The sequence below is a fragment of the Anarrhichthys ocellatus genome, unplaced genomic scaffold, assembly GCF_004355925.1.
Source record: "Anarrhichthys ocellatus isolate YVR2014 unplaced genomic scaffold, GSC_Weel_1.0 scaffold53, whole genome shotgun sequence".
Classification (NCBI taxonomy): Eukaryota; Metazoa; Chordata; class Actinopteri; order Perciformes; family Anarhichadidae; genus Anarrhichthys; species Anarrhichthys ocellatus.
In genome coordinates, this window is record NW_022280083.1 from 228,777 (window position 1) to 245,239 (window position 16,463).

The 16,463-nt window shown below is 43.2% G+C and overlaps 1 protein-coding gene across 2 annotated transcripts in view; it reads left to right on the forward strand.

The window, feature by feature from the left end:
- dapk1 (death-associated protein kinase 1) overlaps positions 1–16,463 on the forward strand; it is a 65,648-nt gene that overhangs the window by 43,142 nt on the left and 6,043 nt on the right. The window contains exons 12-23 of one of the 2 annotated variants that reach the window (XM_031870488.1): positions 1,070–1,189; positions 2,606–2,704; positions 3,365–3,463; positions 5,161–5,259; positions 5,345–5,542; positions 5,834–6,031; positions 7,835–7,933; positions 10,836–10,913; positions 12,372–12,588; positions 15,303–15,488; positions 15,578–15,775; positions 16,280–16,418. In XM_031870488.1, the coding sequence (XP_031726348.1) occupies positions 1,070–1,189; positions 2,606–2,704; positions 3,365–3,463; positions 5,161–5,259; positions 5,345–5,542; positions 5,834–6,031; positions 7,835–7,933; positions 10,836–10,913; positions 12,372–12,588; positions 15,303–15,488; positions 15,578–15,775; positions 16,280–16,418 (1,730 nt within the window). Of the gene's footprint in view, positions 1–1,069; positions 1,190–2,605; positions 2,705–3,364; positions 3,464–5,160; positions 5,260–5,344; positions 5,543–5,833; positions 6,032–7,834; positions 7,934–10,835; positions 10,914–12,371; positions 12,589–15,302; positions 15,489–15,577; positions 15,776–16,279; positions 16,419–16,463 lie in introns of those variants that run through there. The other variant, XR_004213577.1, reaches the window with a different exon arrangement.

Consider the following 16,463-nt stretch of genomic DNA (forward strand, 5'->3'; position numbering starts at 1 on the left):
CCGCCTCACAAATAACTTCATGAAGGACAGAAGAGCATTACTCATTTCCACTGCCAGCACGAGTCTTCTAAGCCTCTCTGACAATTGCTGCTTACATTTTTGTCACAAGACCAAATCTTTATTTTCCGGATGCAAACCCCCTGCGTCCATTTAATGTGGAGTCTGTTTTGTCATGTAATTTCATGGAAAAGTATCATTTCTTTAAGCTGAGAATGAACTACTAGTCTATCCATCAGAGCTCCCCAAAATACATTGCCATCTGAAAGGGAAATTGATTAGTTATTATTATTATTATTATTATATTCTTCTATGATCAATTTGTCATAATTTCTAAGCGTGTAAGAGATCAATTCATAGATAAGTTATTGCGATAGGAACTTAAGAGTGGATGGTGCATCCCTGTCTGTCATAGCAGCTAGATCCTCACTGAACTTGTCCTAGAAAATTATCTCTCGAAAACAGTAGGAACCGTTATTACACATCAAAGAGAGAGAAAAAAGGTCGATTGGTTAACCTGTGTCGTGAATTACAATTTGTAGAAGCTAAAGAAATCTTCGTTGATGGCGAATCCCCAGCAGGCGGTTTGCTGCTCGTACACATGTGTGTTGTTTGCAGCTCCTCTGAGGTGGTTTTGTCGTGGCTCCCCCAGCAGGGAGGTTCTGTTGAGGAATGTAGCTGGAGTGTCACGCTTGGCAGAACAAGCGCTACACCAGCCTCTCCTCCTCCTCCTCCTCCTCCTCCTCCTCGCCTCCCTGCCGTTCTCGTCCTCGTCTCTTTGTGCAGCAGAGCGTCACAGCTGATTTCTGTGCCGTCCGGCTGAAGGTCTTCGGGTCACATGTCACAGACAGAACATTTAAAAAAAGATAGATTTTGAACTTGAAGTGCAGGTGCAAAAAAAAAAAAAAAAAAGCCCGTTTGTTTCTGTGTGTTCTCATGCATGAGGAAAAAGATGAAAGAGAGACTTAAGGGAGGAGCATGTGATAGAAAGAATTCTCCGGATTAATGTTCACAGGATTAGATCGTCATCCTGTGAACAGTTGAGGAGTAACTATCTTTCCCACCCGTCTAGGATGAGGAAGACTCCTTTGTGATGAAGGCCATCATCCACGCCATCAACGACGACAACGTGCCCGGTCTGCAGCATCTGCTCGGCTCCTTGAACAGTTACGACATCAACCAGCCCAACAAGGTGACCAACACAGACATAGTGCACATGAATAGTATTAAACATGTTGTTGTTTTTTAATCAGCATTTATTATTTGTGAAATGCCTCCTGATCCATTTTTCTGATAAATTCCAACTCCCAACTAGAATATACGTCCTCGTGATCTGAAGGAATATAAAGGTATTCAGTGCAGTCCACTTTCCCACAAACAGACGTCAGCTCAGCTCAGTGTCTTCAGGGTCTTTTTAACCATTTGTCAGCTTGTCCTCGTGTTCCACCCTGAAGCAAATGTGACGCACTCTTTTAGGGACTGAATGGAAGCTCCACACCACAAGGTCGAGATTGTGCAAGTCTGTGCTCCATTTTAGGATGAACGTTGAGGGATGAAGAGATGTTTGTTTGATTTTTATTAGTTTAAAGCTACAACTATTGTCCCCAAGACGAGCAGAACAAAACAAAAGGAAACTCCAAACAGAGCTTTAAATATTTAAACTCTTATGATTTCATACTACTTGCATGAAGGAAAGTCATAAACCTTCACAGTCTCCGGATCAATGTTTTTCACCTGAGCCAGTTCTGTTTGAGCAACATTTCCTAAGATGTAAGGAAGCGTTCATTAAGTTCAATCACTGCGTGAGGAACAGAGAAAGAGACAGATGTCCAGGTCTCTCGGGTATGATCGCCCCAAACAGAAGCAGATTTCTTTACATTAACAGCCAACAAATCAGCTTCTGAACGGACAGAAAGAAGTCATTTTTCATTTGTCCTCGTGTATCTCTCTCACATGAATAACAAAAATAGATTTTATTTAAATATATTAACAGAAAGAAAGGAGCATTACAGAATGGAAGGGGAGTTAAAGGAGGTCGTTGCAGTTGCATACATTTAATAAGGGAATGAAGTGCAGAGAACAGATGTTTAGGTTCATATCCAGACTTAACTCTCATTTTCTGTTTGCTGTTTCGTTGGAGGAGATTAGTTTGATGTTTCTTGACAGCTGATAGGCGATGGGGGGGAAACATGAAGTCATTAAACTCAGTGAAGTGTAGAGGAGGAGAGGAGAGAATGAGGTAATGGCAACACGGAGAGGAGGAGGAGAAGGAGGAGATGTTTCAAGTTCAGGGACTTGTTCAGAAAAGGTCATCTCCATTTTCTTCCATCCTCTTTCCTCCTTTTTTTTTACTGCTTATGTTTCCATCACCATGCAGTCACTCAAACACACCATAGACGTCAATACTGTCTAAATCCTCATCTGTCGGTCCAAATGTGTTTCCTTAACACCTAAAGTTTGTGAGAACCTATAGAAGAGAATCAACCTTTTTTCATATATTCTTATGGTGTAATTAGTCAGATTGAGGCGTTCAGCTCCACTTTAAAGACACACAAACTCACAGGTGGTCACTGAAAACTAAGAACTCCGTTGTGTGCGCACGTTGCAGCATGGGACTCCTCCCCTGCTGATTGCAGGCGGCTGTGGCAACATCCAGATCATCGAGGTGCTGATGAGGAAAGGTGCCGAGATCCAGGCCCACGACAAGGTAAGGACTCGTCTGTTTGGTCCAATCAGAGCGCCTCTGACAGCCGGCTGTGGAGCTTAATAGACGCAAATTAAAGGCGTCGGAGCAGAAGAATGTGACAGATTACGACGCGGGGCTATTTACACTATAAATACATGAACTCATTGTACTCGGCTGCACAAAGTACTGTAGAGACGAGCATATGCTGAACCCACATGTTTTAAATAGATATAGATAGATCCTTCAATTAACAGCATCCATCTGTACCAACAGAACAGATTCACAAGATGTAAACTACAACTGTTTTGCAAAACAAGTATGAAAAACTATTTGCATGAATTAGACACACTACCTTGAACATTACTGTCACAGTCTTGAGCACACAAGGCCCAATTTTTAAGTGATTTGTAATTATGAAATAACAAAATGAGTATTGTAGTTGTGGTACGGACTGGAGGTAGGGCTTCAAAGAACGATTATTCTCTCAAGTGCAGCTCTAAATTGTGACGAACACTTTAACTGGGAAGGCAGGATGCTAGCACATCCTCACAACCGCTCAACCTTTTTGTCAAGGCTGTGTTCATATCATCTGGCTGCAGACACATTCCCGGAGAGCTTGATTTTCTCATAAAGGTCAGGGATAAATCCTGGAATTTTCTCCTCTCTTCTTGAACCTTATAGAGTGGAGCTAACGCTATCTACTACGCAGCGAGACACGGCCACGTCCAGACCCTGAAATTCCTCCATGAAAAGAAATGCCCTCTGGATGTCCAAGATAAGGTGACTCAACACACACACACACACTCACTACTACTCGCCACACTGCGTTATCCATCAGCAATTACTCACACACTCTTACCCATCAAATCTCCCGAGAAGCATTACTTTGATTTTGTGAAATGCCCCAGACACACACACACACACACACACCACAGTGAGCACCTGGGGAGCAAAAACCAGTTACTCTGGCATTTTATCAGCTTATTTGCAGTTGCTATAGAAACAGGTCTTGCTGAGAAGTGTGTGTGTGTGTGTGTGTGTGTGTGTGTGTGTGTGTGTGTGTGGCCTCGATCACAGAGGCAGACTAAATCCCAAAAGCATTTGTTTTTCCAATCTCTTCAATCATTATTACTGCCGGTGGAGTCCTCTTCTGTCTGCGAGCATCATTAAAGTTTCATCTCGCTTTATTACTCGATAACTTTAAAATCACAAACTGAAGTGTGTGTGTGTGTGTTTGTGTGTGTGTGTGTGTGTGTGACCAAGTCATCCTCTTATGAGAAAGGCCTTTTTAACAGGGTGAATCTTTTCTTTTCTTTCTAGTTCTCCTAATTAAATAAACCTTTAAAGTTAGTTTTTTATCTCCCAGCTTAGATCCATTAGATGCTATTTTAGGGGAACGCAGCGTCCTGGGTGTCGTTTCACATAAGCAGCTCCTCTGCTAACGAGCTTCCTCTCCGACTGGCAGCCATAAGGTTCAAGCTGACGGATCGATTCTGATGGAGTCTTGTTTGTGTGGAGGTTTTTTTGGAAAAGCGTCTGACACAGCGGAAGTGGCATGACTAACAGGAGAATCATCACATCCCTGGATGTCACTGCTTTACGATATTCCTCCACATGGAAGCGGAGTGTAAAAACTGGAGCGCTCCAGTGTTACGCTGCAGTCTTACAGATTCAGTCTACAAGATTTCAGGGATGAAAGTCGAGACGATCAACTAAAGCTACACACGCTTTGCACGAACATCACCAAGGCTGAGGTTGTAGTAGAAGAAGAAGACCCGACCAGAAACAACCGGCCGTTCATAGCAATGTCAGAGGAAACTCTGCAAAATTATTTTCCTGGATTCAAATTTGTGAATAAATGTTTGGTAATTTGAATAATGAATATTTGTTGGACATAAAATGTTCCAAGTGTCCATCAAGGGACACACTGCATGAAAGTAATTATTGTGAAAACTCCAATACATCCTGTTACTTCTTTTCAATCAGAAGAGATGAGTGAGATGAAGAAAAGATAATTGTTTATTATAAACAGAGGATGATGATGATAGTGAAGACAGAGTCGCTTGGACTCTACGGGGAGATTTGTAATCGAGAGGCGTCTGCCCTGAGCAGCAGCGAGATACAGATGAGTCCAGACACTGGCGAGGCTGTGAAGACGGCAACATGAAAGGCAGAGATGCAATCATATTTAAAAAGAGACCGCAGCAAGATGATGTAATTGTGTCTCTGTGCTATTGGAAAGGAGAGACCAGCTGATCAGAACAGCTGATATCACGGTTGATGGCGCCAAACAATGACAGCGAGGAAGTTATGAGAATGGCAGATGTATGAGGAATAAACTGCAGGCCTAAGCATTCAGAAGTTGGAGGTAGAGCCTCTAGAGGTAGAGGTTCATTTCAAGTTGTGGTTTGCAGCCATCTCACTGTACATTTGACCTGCTGATGATTTGTTGTTAATCTCTCTGTTGTGTCCTCCAGTCTGGGGAGACTGCTCTTCACGTGGCGGCCCGCTACGGCAACGTGGATGTGGTGAGCTACCTGTGCAGCATCCGAGCCAACCCAGACCTGTCTGACAGGGTAAGTGCACCTTCACACGCACACACGTAGCAGGATAACCTAGTGTTGATACTTATTCTTTTGCATTCTACGTTTCCATCTCCAGGAGCAGGAGACCCCGCTGCACTGCGCTGCGTGGCACGGCTACTCGCCGGTGGCCCGAGCGCTCTGCCAGGCGGGCTGCCACGTGGACGCAAAGAACCGCGAGGGGGAGAGCCCGCTGCTGACCTCGTCCGCTCGGGGCTTTGTGGACATCGTGGAGTGCCTGGTGGAGCACGGGGCCGACGTGGAGGCGACTGACAAGGTGATTCTTTATCTGGATTATTTATGTTCGTGTCTAACTCCACCACAACTTTAATAAAAATGCAAAGACAATAACACAGTTTTATTGTAGATTTTCTATAAGAAACAGATTAGTTTACCACATCTGAACACAAATGTGTTAAGAACCACCGACATTCAATCATGTGACACTGGAGGCTTTACATTGTGTGTGTGTGTGTGTGTGTGTGTGTGTGTGTGTGTGTGTGTGTGTGTGTGTGTGTCTCTCTGTCTCTCTGTCTCGCTCTCCCCCCCTCCCTCTCTCTCCCTCCAGGATGGCCACACGGCGCTGCACCTGGCCGTGCGGAGGTGTCAGGTCGATGTGGTCCGCTGTCTCCTCAGGCACCGCTGCCACATGGACCAGCAGGATCGCCATGGCAACACGCCGCTGCACATCGCCTGCAAGGACGGAAACCTCCCCGTCGTCACGGCGATCTGCAGCGCCAAGGCCGGCCTCGACGTCCCAAACAAGGTGAGCACGAACCACCGAACATGAGGCACTTCAGTGGCAATCTCTACGACCACTCACTGAGTTTTGGGGAGTAATTTGGGGTTGTAGAGTCATGTCAAGGACACTGTGACTCGTGGACAGTAGAAGGCCTTTTCCTCTCTGACTTGCCCTGACCTCAACCCCATCCAACACCTCTGGGATGAACTGGAACAAGCCAGAACGTATCGCCCAAAATCAGTGTTGGACCTCACAACGTGCTCTCGGCTCAATCTCCTGCAGCCAGGTTCCAGCATCTGGTGGGAAGCCCTTCCAAAAGACCAGTGGTTGCTATAGCTGCAGGGTTCGTGCCTGTGGTGTGGAGATGAGATGTTGTAACATACTTCTGACTGTGTAGTGTTGGCTGCTCCATGCAGGCTAAACTAGATCACAGGCCAAGTAGAGGGATAAATAAACAGAGAGCGAACATATTAAAGGCATTAAAGGGATTTCTGTCAGTATAAATACATGCAGCCTGAGGATTGCTTGTTGCGGTCGTAGCTGAGGGTTTTAACATCTGTGAGCATTTTATTTTAGTCTGTATTCTGATATCTGCTAACCAAGCAGCTTTTTTTTTCCTGTTTTGGTGAAATGGTCCTTTAAGGGCGCTTTCACATAACTGGTTTATATCTGACTGAAGATCCCATCATGCTTTGTTTCTCTGCTAAGCACGACTTCCCACACATGTTTCTGCCTTTTTTCCCACTTTCTATTTTCACGCCATCCATTTTAATGTATTCTGCGATGGGATTGCTGTTCTCGGCTGTTTCCATGTACGGAGACGTTTTTTCTCCCCCGGAATAGTTCAGGGACAGTGATGTGCATCGGGAGCAGACGGCGCTGACGGAGATGTTTTGATTTATTCATTATTTTCACTATTATCTAAAGCAGCATGTCACACGTTGCTGAGTCGATGCCGGGATTTGTCTTCCCTGTCAGCTGCAGACACTGGGGAGGAAAAGGAGAAGGGTGGGATTGAAAATGTGTCTTGTTCTGTTTACAGCAGAATGAAACGGGATGAATGCCTTCTCGTTTTCTCAAGTTGTGACAAAAGGGAATTGATTGGAACGCTGCTTTCCAAACAAGTGTGCTCTGTCGTGGGTATCGATGATTTCCAACGCTTTTCTTTCGACTTCTGGCACAGAGAACTTTCATAGGAGTCTCAGTATTTGGGGTGTGGTGAGAAGTACTTGTACAACATCACATTTGTGTTCACCTCCTAATTGTGTTGTAATAAGGGAGCGGCCGTTTTCTCTACATTAATTCCTTGTACATCCTCTTAAATGAATACATCTTAGAATGAGTCTATGAGTGAGTCTGTGAGGGCGGTCACCAAGGAACAAGAACAAGTCATTATCATGACTCTGGACTATTGATTAGCTGCTTAAGTAATACATTAATGAATGGTATTTGAATGAGGATTTTCTGCAGGATTGACGTATGTAAAGGGGGCGGCTGTTCCACTGATGGATGGCACAATAGATGGCGTCTGCTATCACCATGTTTAGAATATGATCTCACTATAAACTGTAGCGTCGCTCTCAAACACCGTTAACAGTTTATGATTGCTCTCAATGTTCATTTACGACCCACATCGGAGCCTAAACATTGTTTCTCTGGTTTGGTGGACCAGACATTCTCCTCCCAGCCGTGTCTCCTGCTGCAGGATGTTGTTATTTTCCACTTGATATAAAAACTTCACAAGACATTCTGCTGAGTCATCTCTGTGTCCTGGCTTTGCAGTTTTTATACATGACATGGCTGTCGTATCTTTGTCTCTTCACCCAGCACGGCAGGACTCCCCTCCACCTGGCTGCCAACAACGGGAGCCTCGAGGTGGTCCGCCACCTCTGCCTGGCCGGAGCCAACATCGACGCCGTCACCAACGTAAGTCACCGCGCGTCATTCTTCTTTCCGCCGCTTCACGTTACAGTGACAGCCGCTAAACATCTGTCTGGTTCAGCCGCTAAACATCTGTCTGGTTCAGCCGCTAAACATCTGTCCCGTTCAGCCGCTAAACATCTGTCTCGTTCAGCCGCTAAACATCTGTCTGGTTCAGCCGCTAAACATCTGTCTGGTTCAGCCGCTAAACATCTGTCTGGTTCAGCCGCTAAACATCTGTCTCGTTCAGCTGCTAAACATCTGTCTCAATGCATCGTGAGGAGGATTTATCTCCGACACTGCGGGTAATTGTGAAAATCCATTTTAAATCCAGTGCAGCTTCTTGGCATCTAAATTAATTACATATTTTCTTTATGTGTCTTCAGCCACGGCAACCACGGCAACCATCAACCACCATCAACCACGGCAGAAGATCTCTGAAGAGATCTTCTGCCGTGGTTGATGCAATGCATAAACAACATACATGACAACTCATATATTACACAAACTGAAAATGTCTCGGTCTCTATTGAGTTGATCATTTCCTGCTTGAGCTGCAGAGCACGCTGCTGCTCACTTCTCACACACACCTAATACAATCGGACAGCTGACGGCAGCTTTTTAACTCAAACTGTTGAATTTTATTCTTGAGCTGAGCTGCTGTGCTCCAACTAACAGACTGCTCTAATAATACATTAGAATACATTAATCACAGTTCTTTCTTCCCTTATAATTAGTACCAAATTACACAGTTATTTACAGGAAATGTTTAGGTAACAATTAAGAAATGATGGAGCGGTAAACTAAAGCGTAACGTATATTTATCGTTCGATGCTTCCTCTTCACTTGTTAGTACGTGTCGTTATATTTCCAACCAAATACACAAAAGTTTAATTTCTCTTGTAGGCTCACAATTAAAACACACATTCTAATGTGCAGTGAGGGAGCAGGTGTAGTCATGAAAAACACCACGTTTGAATATGTTGACATGGATTTGGGGACATTTTTCCCTTTTTTCTTACATTTTATAGACAAAAACGATTCATCCAGAAAATATTCAGCAGGTTAATGAAAATAATGGTCCGTTGCAGCCGTACATTGAGTTCAGATCAGATTATTATATTAATCTATTGTGAATTTGCCCTCTTGGGATCAATAAAGTAATCTTATTAGATTTAAACCCATGAACCACCTGAAGGCTTGTTTAAAATCTTACTCACAGTAATTCTTCACCGGTAACATTTTCTGTCCTCTAAATGTACTCGTCAGAAATTGCACACTGTGTAGTAACCATAGACATCTGGTCAATATTGAGTATTCTTTGTTATAAACTTCTCTGCTGTCTTAAAGTTAAATACTTTGTACACTTTGTTGAGTTTGGGATTATTATTTCACTCTGCTCTGGTGAGTTTTCATCTGCTCTAATTCAGACAATCAGTTCGAGGAAGGCTCCACTGCCAGATGTCTTTTTCTCTCTCTGCATTCTCTAGCTGTTAATATTGTACGACAGCCGATGTGCTGTGCATGTTTAATCTAAGAGCACATATTGAGATGTTTAATTCATCGTCCAGCGGTTTGTTGTGGAGCAGCGGACGGTGAGCTCAGGGCTCGATCTTTATCGTTTGCTCTGATGTATTTCATCGTCTGTTACCTGTCATCGTCCCTCTTCTCTTCTTCCCCTCGGAGGAGATACTGCAGATGATCCATCGCTGTAATATTAGTCGTGTGGCCGACAAAACACCAGCCGCTCACATCATCTGCCAGTTGCCAAGCAGCGGTAGTCGTAACGCTCCTGCCGTCTGTAAGAGCGAGTCCCGGGAATTTGCTCACATGTGAATTAACTTACAGTTCTGACATTTAGCTGAACCGAACGGCTTAAAGGTTGTTGTGCTCTTTTGATATGATGTGACCCGGTCAGAGAACGCTTTAAACCTACAAGAGATAGAAAATGTCTTTAGTGAGTATTGTTGGTTGTTTTTTCTAGATTAAAGACTTAGTATCTTTTCACAACAAACTCAGTTGAACGTCTTTTGGCGTAACGGTCAGCAGGAACAGGAAGCTCTCTGTGGGTGTTTCAGGCTGTCTATGCAGCTCCTCCCCGTGGAGCAGCAGCCAGAGACGGACGCTGACAGATGGTTGCGTTACTGAGAGACACTTTAAAGTGTGTGTGTGTGTGTGTGTGTGTGTGTGTGTGTGTGTGTGTGTGTGAGAGAGAGAGATTAAATCCTCTGCAATCAACTGTGAGTTCAGTGCTTAAAGAGGAAACGATTCTACTTTTTTTTTTAGTCTGTTTTTAGGTATTCAGGGAGTATCGCACGTAGTGAAGCGATCTGCATCTCTGCGTGAGGCTAGTTGCTCGAGGCTACCGCTTCTAGCATAGCACACATGAATCTGTGACTGAACAGTCGGCGGTTGAAAGGCATTGTGGGTAATGTGGGCTTTTAAGCTTTAACAAGGAAGAACAGTGTGTGGAATATAAAGGTGATGAATCTGGTTCTGCTGCATCAATTTTGATCCTTAAAAAACAAAAACATCCCGAGTCCAACAAGTTATAGAAGTGTAATGTTAAATCGGCTGAAAACCTTTTTTAAATGTGTAAAAACAACCGGCCATCACAAAGAACTGGTGTGATGTTATTTATACAAAAAAAACTATACTGTGCTATAAGCAGATGATAACAAATATCAGTGTTTTAATAATGCATTATAGTCATGGGCATCATAGAAGGTGTTACAGATGTTTCTGATGCTTGTTCTAAAATGACAAGAATAAAAAAGGCTTCCTAAATGAAATGTCAATACAAGATGTGTATTAGAAACACTTGAACGTAGAATCATAACAAACTAAATGTAAGACTCGTCATGCATGTGTTCCTCCCCCTTTTCTCCCTTTGTTCTCCCTCTCTCAGGATGGAAAGACAGTGGAGGATTTGGCCCACACTGATCAAGATGAACTCATCGTTTCTTTGTTGGGAAAGCTTAAAAAGGTAAAACCTAAACCGATCAATATATGTTTTATGTTCTTCAAACGAGAAAGAAAAGTCGTGATTCACAAACACTCATCACGCTCGGGTTATTTCAGTGCGGAGGTGTGGAGAGACACGTCTGCAACAGGAAGGTGTCGGATTTTAGCATCCCTCCATTTTTAGATGTTGTGTGTGGCAACACTTTACTCCACACATACAGGTAGAAGAGACTATAAAAGGATACAGGATCTTTATCTGTATTTTAGTTTTGAGGAACAGTTGACGATAGCGTTTCAGAACTACATAATGCTTCTGGATGTCTTTTGACTTAAAGCGTATAAAATTAACTAGTTGGTCTTCAGTGTCTTGCTCACAGGCCCTTCAACATGACAGAACTCAAACCTTCTAGTTACATGACATTCAGCTTGTCTAAACCATCCTATCCAGAGCTGTGCAGCGTCATAACTCCAGTGTTCTGTAACTCGAGTCACATCCACCACAACGCCCAAAAGCTAAACGTTACCAACTTCTCCTCCAATCCATTCTTTTTTTCAGAGAACCTGCTGAGATTCAGTGCAGAGCGTGAAAACGTGACAGCAGCAACTGTGAAAACAGTCATCCTCTGCATATGCTGAGCTAATTTAAGACTCTTTGGCACGTTGATGCCAGTTTTTGACTTCCCAAGAACCCAGAGAGGAGAAATGACACACACACAGACCAGTTCCTCAAACTTTGAAAGAGAAAGAACGTTGATAAGTTTTATTCTCCCACTTACTGGAATTAGAAACTTTATTTATTGAATGTGTTCACATGACCCAGGTGGGAGTGGGGAGTGCCTTTTAATCCCCACGCAACCACTCACAGCATCTGAAGCCACTTCTGATCCATGACTCATCTATTGGTCGTTTCAAAATGTGTCTCTCATGTTAACAAATCTGTTTTGTTTTTTATATATCCGAGTGTACAGCGTTGAATATAAAGTTAAGATATTACTTTGATCCAGATAATGAGCCAAAACAGAGATTCATCTGAATACCAAAAAATAAAGATAATTCATCGTGAAGATGATTTACACTGCAAGAAATGCAGCACAACGTGCTTTACAATAAGGGAAAATAGAAGTAGAATGAACCTAAAACAAGGAAAATAAGATGGAAAAAACATAAATAATGATACAATAAAATAAATTTAATATAAGACATGGAATGCATAACATAAGATGGGGAAAACCAACCTGAATAATGATAATAATAAAATCTATTCCCTTATTTGTAGCAGGCACATCTCTTGTCTTGTTTGACATGTTTTTTGGCCAGACTGCCATGTCTGGTGTGTAAGACCATTTAGATAGATAGTCTGTCCTCCTTCACGTGAGAAACATGTGGGAGTCCGTGTCATACCGTTGATAAATGTGTATCTCAATGTGACCTGAGCTGTCAGTGGTTTATAATGAGTCCCTTTTCTTCCTCTGTGGTTCAGGACAACCACAAACTGAGCTACATCCAGCAGCTGCGGCCCACTCAGACCGTCCAGCCCCGGATCAAGCTGAAGCTGTTCGGACACTCCGGAGCCGGGAAGAGCTCCCTGCTGGAGTCTCTGAAATGTGGCATCCTGCGCAGCCTCTTCAGGAGGAAGAGGACACGCATGTCCAGCGCGAGCCGCCACCCAAACTCCCCCGTCAACTCCAAACCCGCCGGTAGGTGACAGACGGCTCCGCTGAAGCCGAGATAATCCTTCACAAGATTAAGCTTCCACCTGCCGTGTTCCCCTTTTCAGACGCCCGTCATCCACCATCATGACAGGAAGCAGATATTTTGAACAATAATTCCAGTTTAACACAAGTTGGTTTCTTATCTTATGTTATATTTCTTCATCTCTATTTTGACATAACGGGTAGAAATGATGGCCAGAGCTACAAGAATAAGACACCAGAGGTAATGAGCTGGAATTGAGTAAGAAAGACGTAAGATGAGAAGGTTTGGTTTGCTTGTTTGCAAAAGATTTATTGATTTAGATTTTTCCTCTTTTATTTTTATTCACCAAAGACGAATTTTACCAGAATTTACCTGGAACAAATCATGATCATGTGTGTAAACATTGGTCAACTCTAATTGATATACAAAACATAAGGATGTTGTACTTGGACAAAACCAGAAAGATGTTTGTGATTAATCCAAAGAATGCATCATGTAGATAAAATAGGATTATCTGAAGAAATCCTGTAACTGCATTATTCACTTTATAACCAGACCTTCTCACTGATTTTAAACATTAGTTATAAAGGCCTAATACATGCAAATGTAAAAGAAAGTAAGAAAAGTTGTTAATTTTGGCCCAACTCCAGCCTGGACACAACTACTGAAAACTGTAGATTAACTTGTGCAGTAAATCCAAAGATTGATATTTTCATGAGGTTTGCAATTCTTTATTCAGTTGACTTCATGAGCAGTTACGTTTTAAAACGTTTTTGTTTTTTTTACAGTATTGCCAGGAATTATCTGCTGTTTGCCCTCCAGTTTGGTAGAATTTCTGACTTTGGTGACGCCTACGGAGAGCATCAGAATGATTAGAAGTGTGGTTGAATACATGACGATAACACACCTCCCCTCAGCCTTTCACAGATTCGACCCTGAGATGAATGAGCTGAAAGCAAAACATAGAAAACACCGGTTCTCATTCTTCTACTAACAAAAAGACAGACTCGACAGAAGCTGTACCTTGCACCTTTAATTACACGGATGATATCGTCTCATTATTTCAATTCAGGGGCCTGAAGTGAAAGGAATTTGACTTTGTGACATCAGCAAATATCGTATCGTTGTCCAAAGAATAGATTTAAAATCATGTCATGATGAAACCCTGTTGACTTGGGCAGCTAACCCAGTATTAAGCCCATTGCTCCAGTAACCCTGACTGGAAACAGTTGGTCCTTCTTTTCTAATCCAAGCTTTTTTTTTTGTGGCCGACTCCCTGATATGTTCAGTGTACGACACACACACACACACACACACACACGCCATTGTGTTTCCTTTAACTGCTCCATTCTGCGGCGCTCAGAGCCATTACCTCCCAGACAGACGTGATGCTCGCTACGATAATGGTCTGTTACGTGAGCCGTGTAGTGTTACCGATCCCGTCCTCTATGCTATCGGGGGAATCTGCAGCCTCCGTCAGAGCTGCAGAGGGGCTTTTTTTTTTTTTTTGTTCTTCTTTAAATTCTGGCTGAATTCATGAACGTCCTCTATTGAGTCTGTTTTATATCTGCAGCGATACGTGACACGAGTCCACAGTGAAGCACGAAGAGGGAGAGCAGAAAGGGAACAAGCGGACGTTATGATGTCCATTCGTCATTTATGATGCCACAAAACTCATCATGACACCAGAGATTATTCTGCACTCTGCATCGATTTCTGTCCTCTCAGGTTGTTCATGCGTCAATTAATTGAGATGGACTGCTCTTCTTCTGTTCATTCACTTTAGTAATCTGTGAAAGAGGTTGTGAAGACAGCTTGAGCTTCTTATAAATCTCCCTTTCTTGTGATAAAGAGGTGCTGACGCAGACATATGAGCACAAATAACCAAAAACAGAAAACCAATGTGGCATCAAGTCCGTTTTTCATGCAAACAACAAGTGAGAGGCCTCGACTTCAGTTGAGGTTTTGTCGTTTGATGCTTTACAGATGTTATTTTCCAGTGTTTTTACATGAATCACACTGGATGATCCCACCGGCAGTGATACTGCACTGCAGAACTGGTCAACAACAACAAAAAACAGCAGAATATCATTCATCAAGACCCTTAACTTCATCACACTTTAGTAGTTGTTTTGTCTCGGAGTGCATTCACACCAAGCGGCCTTTAAACAGTTCAACTCCAGCATGTGTGTACGAGCGATCAGTTAGTACATCAACAACCACAAAATACACAGGTTTTTTCAGATGGATTTCAACATCGGATCGCCAGCGATTCTTCATGCTCTGAACGCATTTCACTGCCAGAAATATTGCATTCATGTAACATTTGTTTACAGCGCTGATTGTGTCCAAATGAGGCAGTATGGACCTAAAAAAAAAATGAAAAATGCATTTTTCAACCAAAGTAAACAAACTGTAGGTGTGGTCCTATTCCATGTGAAGGAAATCCAAATGTGATGTCTGCATTGGTGGTTTATTAGTTGTAAAATAGCACCACCATGTGTTTGAAAGTGTGCAGTTAAAAAGCAGTGAAGAATAAAACTGTGGATGCAGATCTGAGAGTAGAAATCACGAAGACTTGATCTCAGCTTTATCTTTGAACAGATAATATTAGTCTTATAAATAAAAGGCTAATACTATGTCGAGGTATTGTTTCCTAAATGTGACCCACAGCGATCGACTGTCTCCATCATGAGTCTTCCCCTCCTGTGTTTAGTGTCGGTGAGCATTTCCAACCTGTACCCCGGCTGTGAGAATGTGAGCGTGCGGAGTCGCAGCATGATGTTTGAGCCCAGTCTGACCAAAGGAGTCCTGGAGGTCTTCTCCCCCGTCCACAACGCTCTGTCCACGGCCGACGACCAGGCCACCAAGGCCATCGACATCCAGCACGGAAACATCCACGGTGAGACCCAGAGACGTTTAACCAAAACTGGAACCTGAATGAACCTCGCCAGAGACACTTAGTACGATACTTTCTTTCCCTCTCTGTAGGTGTGGGCGAGTTCAGCGTGTGGGAGTTTTCGGGGAACCCGGTCTACTACTGCTCCTACGACTACTTTGCAGCCAACGACGCCACAGCGATCCACCTGGTCCTGTTCAGCCTGGAGGAGCCGTACGAGACCCAGCTGGGCCACATCACCTACTGGCTGAACCTGCTGAAGGCCCTCAACCTGCCTCAGGACAACATCGGTGAGGACGCAGATTACTGACTGCATCAGTGGATCACATGTTACAATGTGTCCCATTCCTCCTAAAATACACTGAAATACCTTTAAACGGATAACATACAGGAGAACAAAAACAATCTTTGGTCCACAGTTTCACTAACGTCAACAGAGACTTGACAAGATCGTCAGTAACGATTGTGGCCTAATGTTATCATGCACATGGCAACATTGAATCGTTGAAAACATTAATTATTATTATTTTTAGTGTTGGAAGAAGTACAGTGATCTTTTACTTATGTAAAAGTCAAAGGAAGAAAAAAAAGGGTAAAAAGTAAAACTAAAAAGTAACTAAAGCTGTCAAAGCTGTGTACTTTAAATGTTGCTCTCCACAACACACAATTTAGTTTTAATGGCTGCTGAACCTGCTGGCTGTCGTGGTATTGTTTTGTGTGTGTTAATACAGTTAGTGAATATTTGTACGTGTAAATACTGAACTGTGTGTGTTTGTTTTTCTGTCTTCCTGCAGCCTTCGGAGGTCGGATCCAGCAGCCCCTCGAGGTCGTCCTGGTGGCGACGCACGCCGACCTCGCCGACGTCCCCAGAGCTTTCTCTGGAGAGTTCACCTACGACAAGGAGAAAGCGCTGCTCAAGGAAGTCAGGAACAGGTTAGGACTCAAACCGGAGCACGCAAGAGGGACAGTTTATTTTAT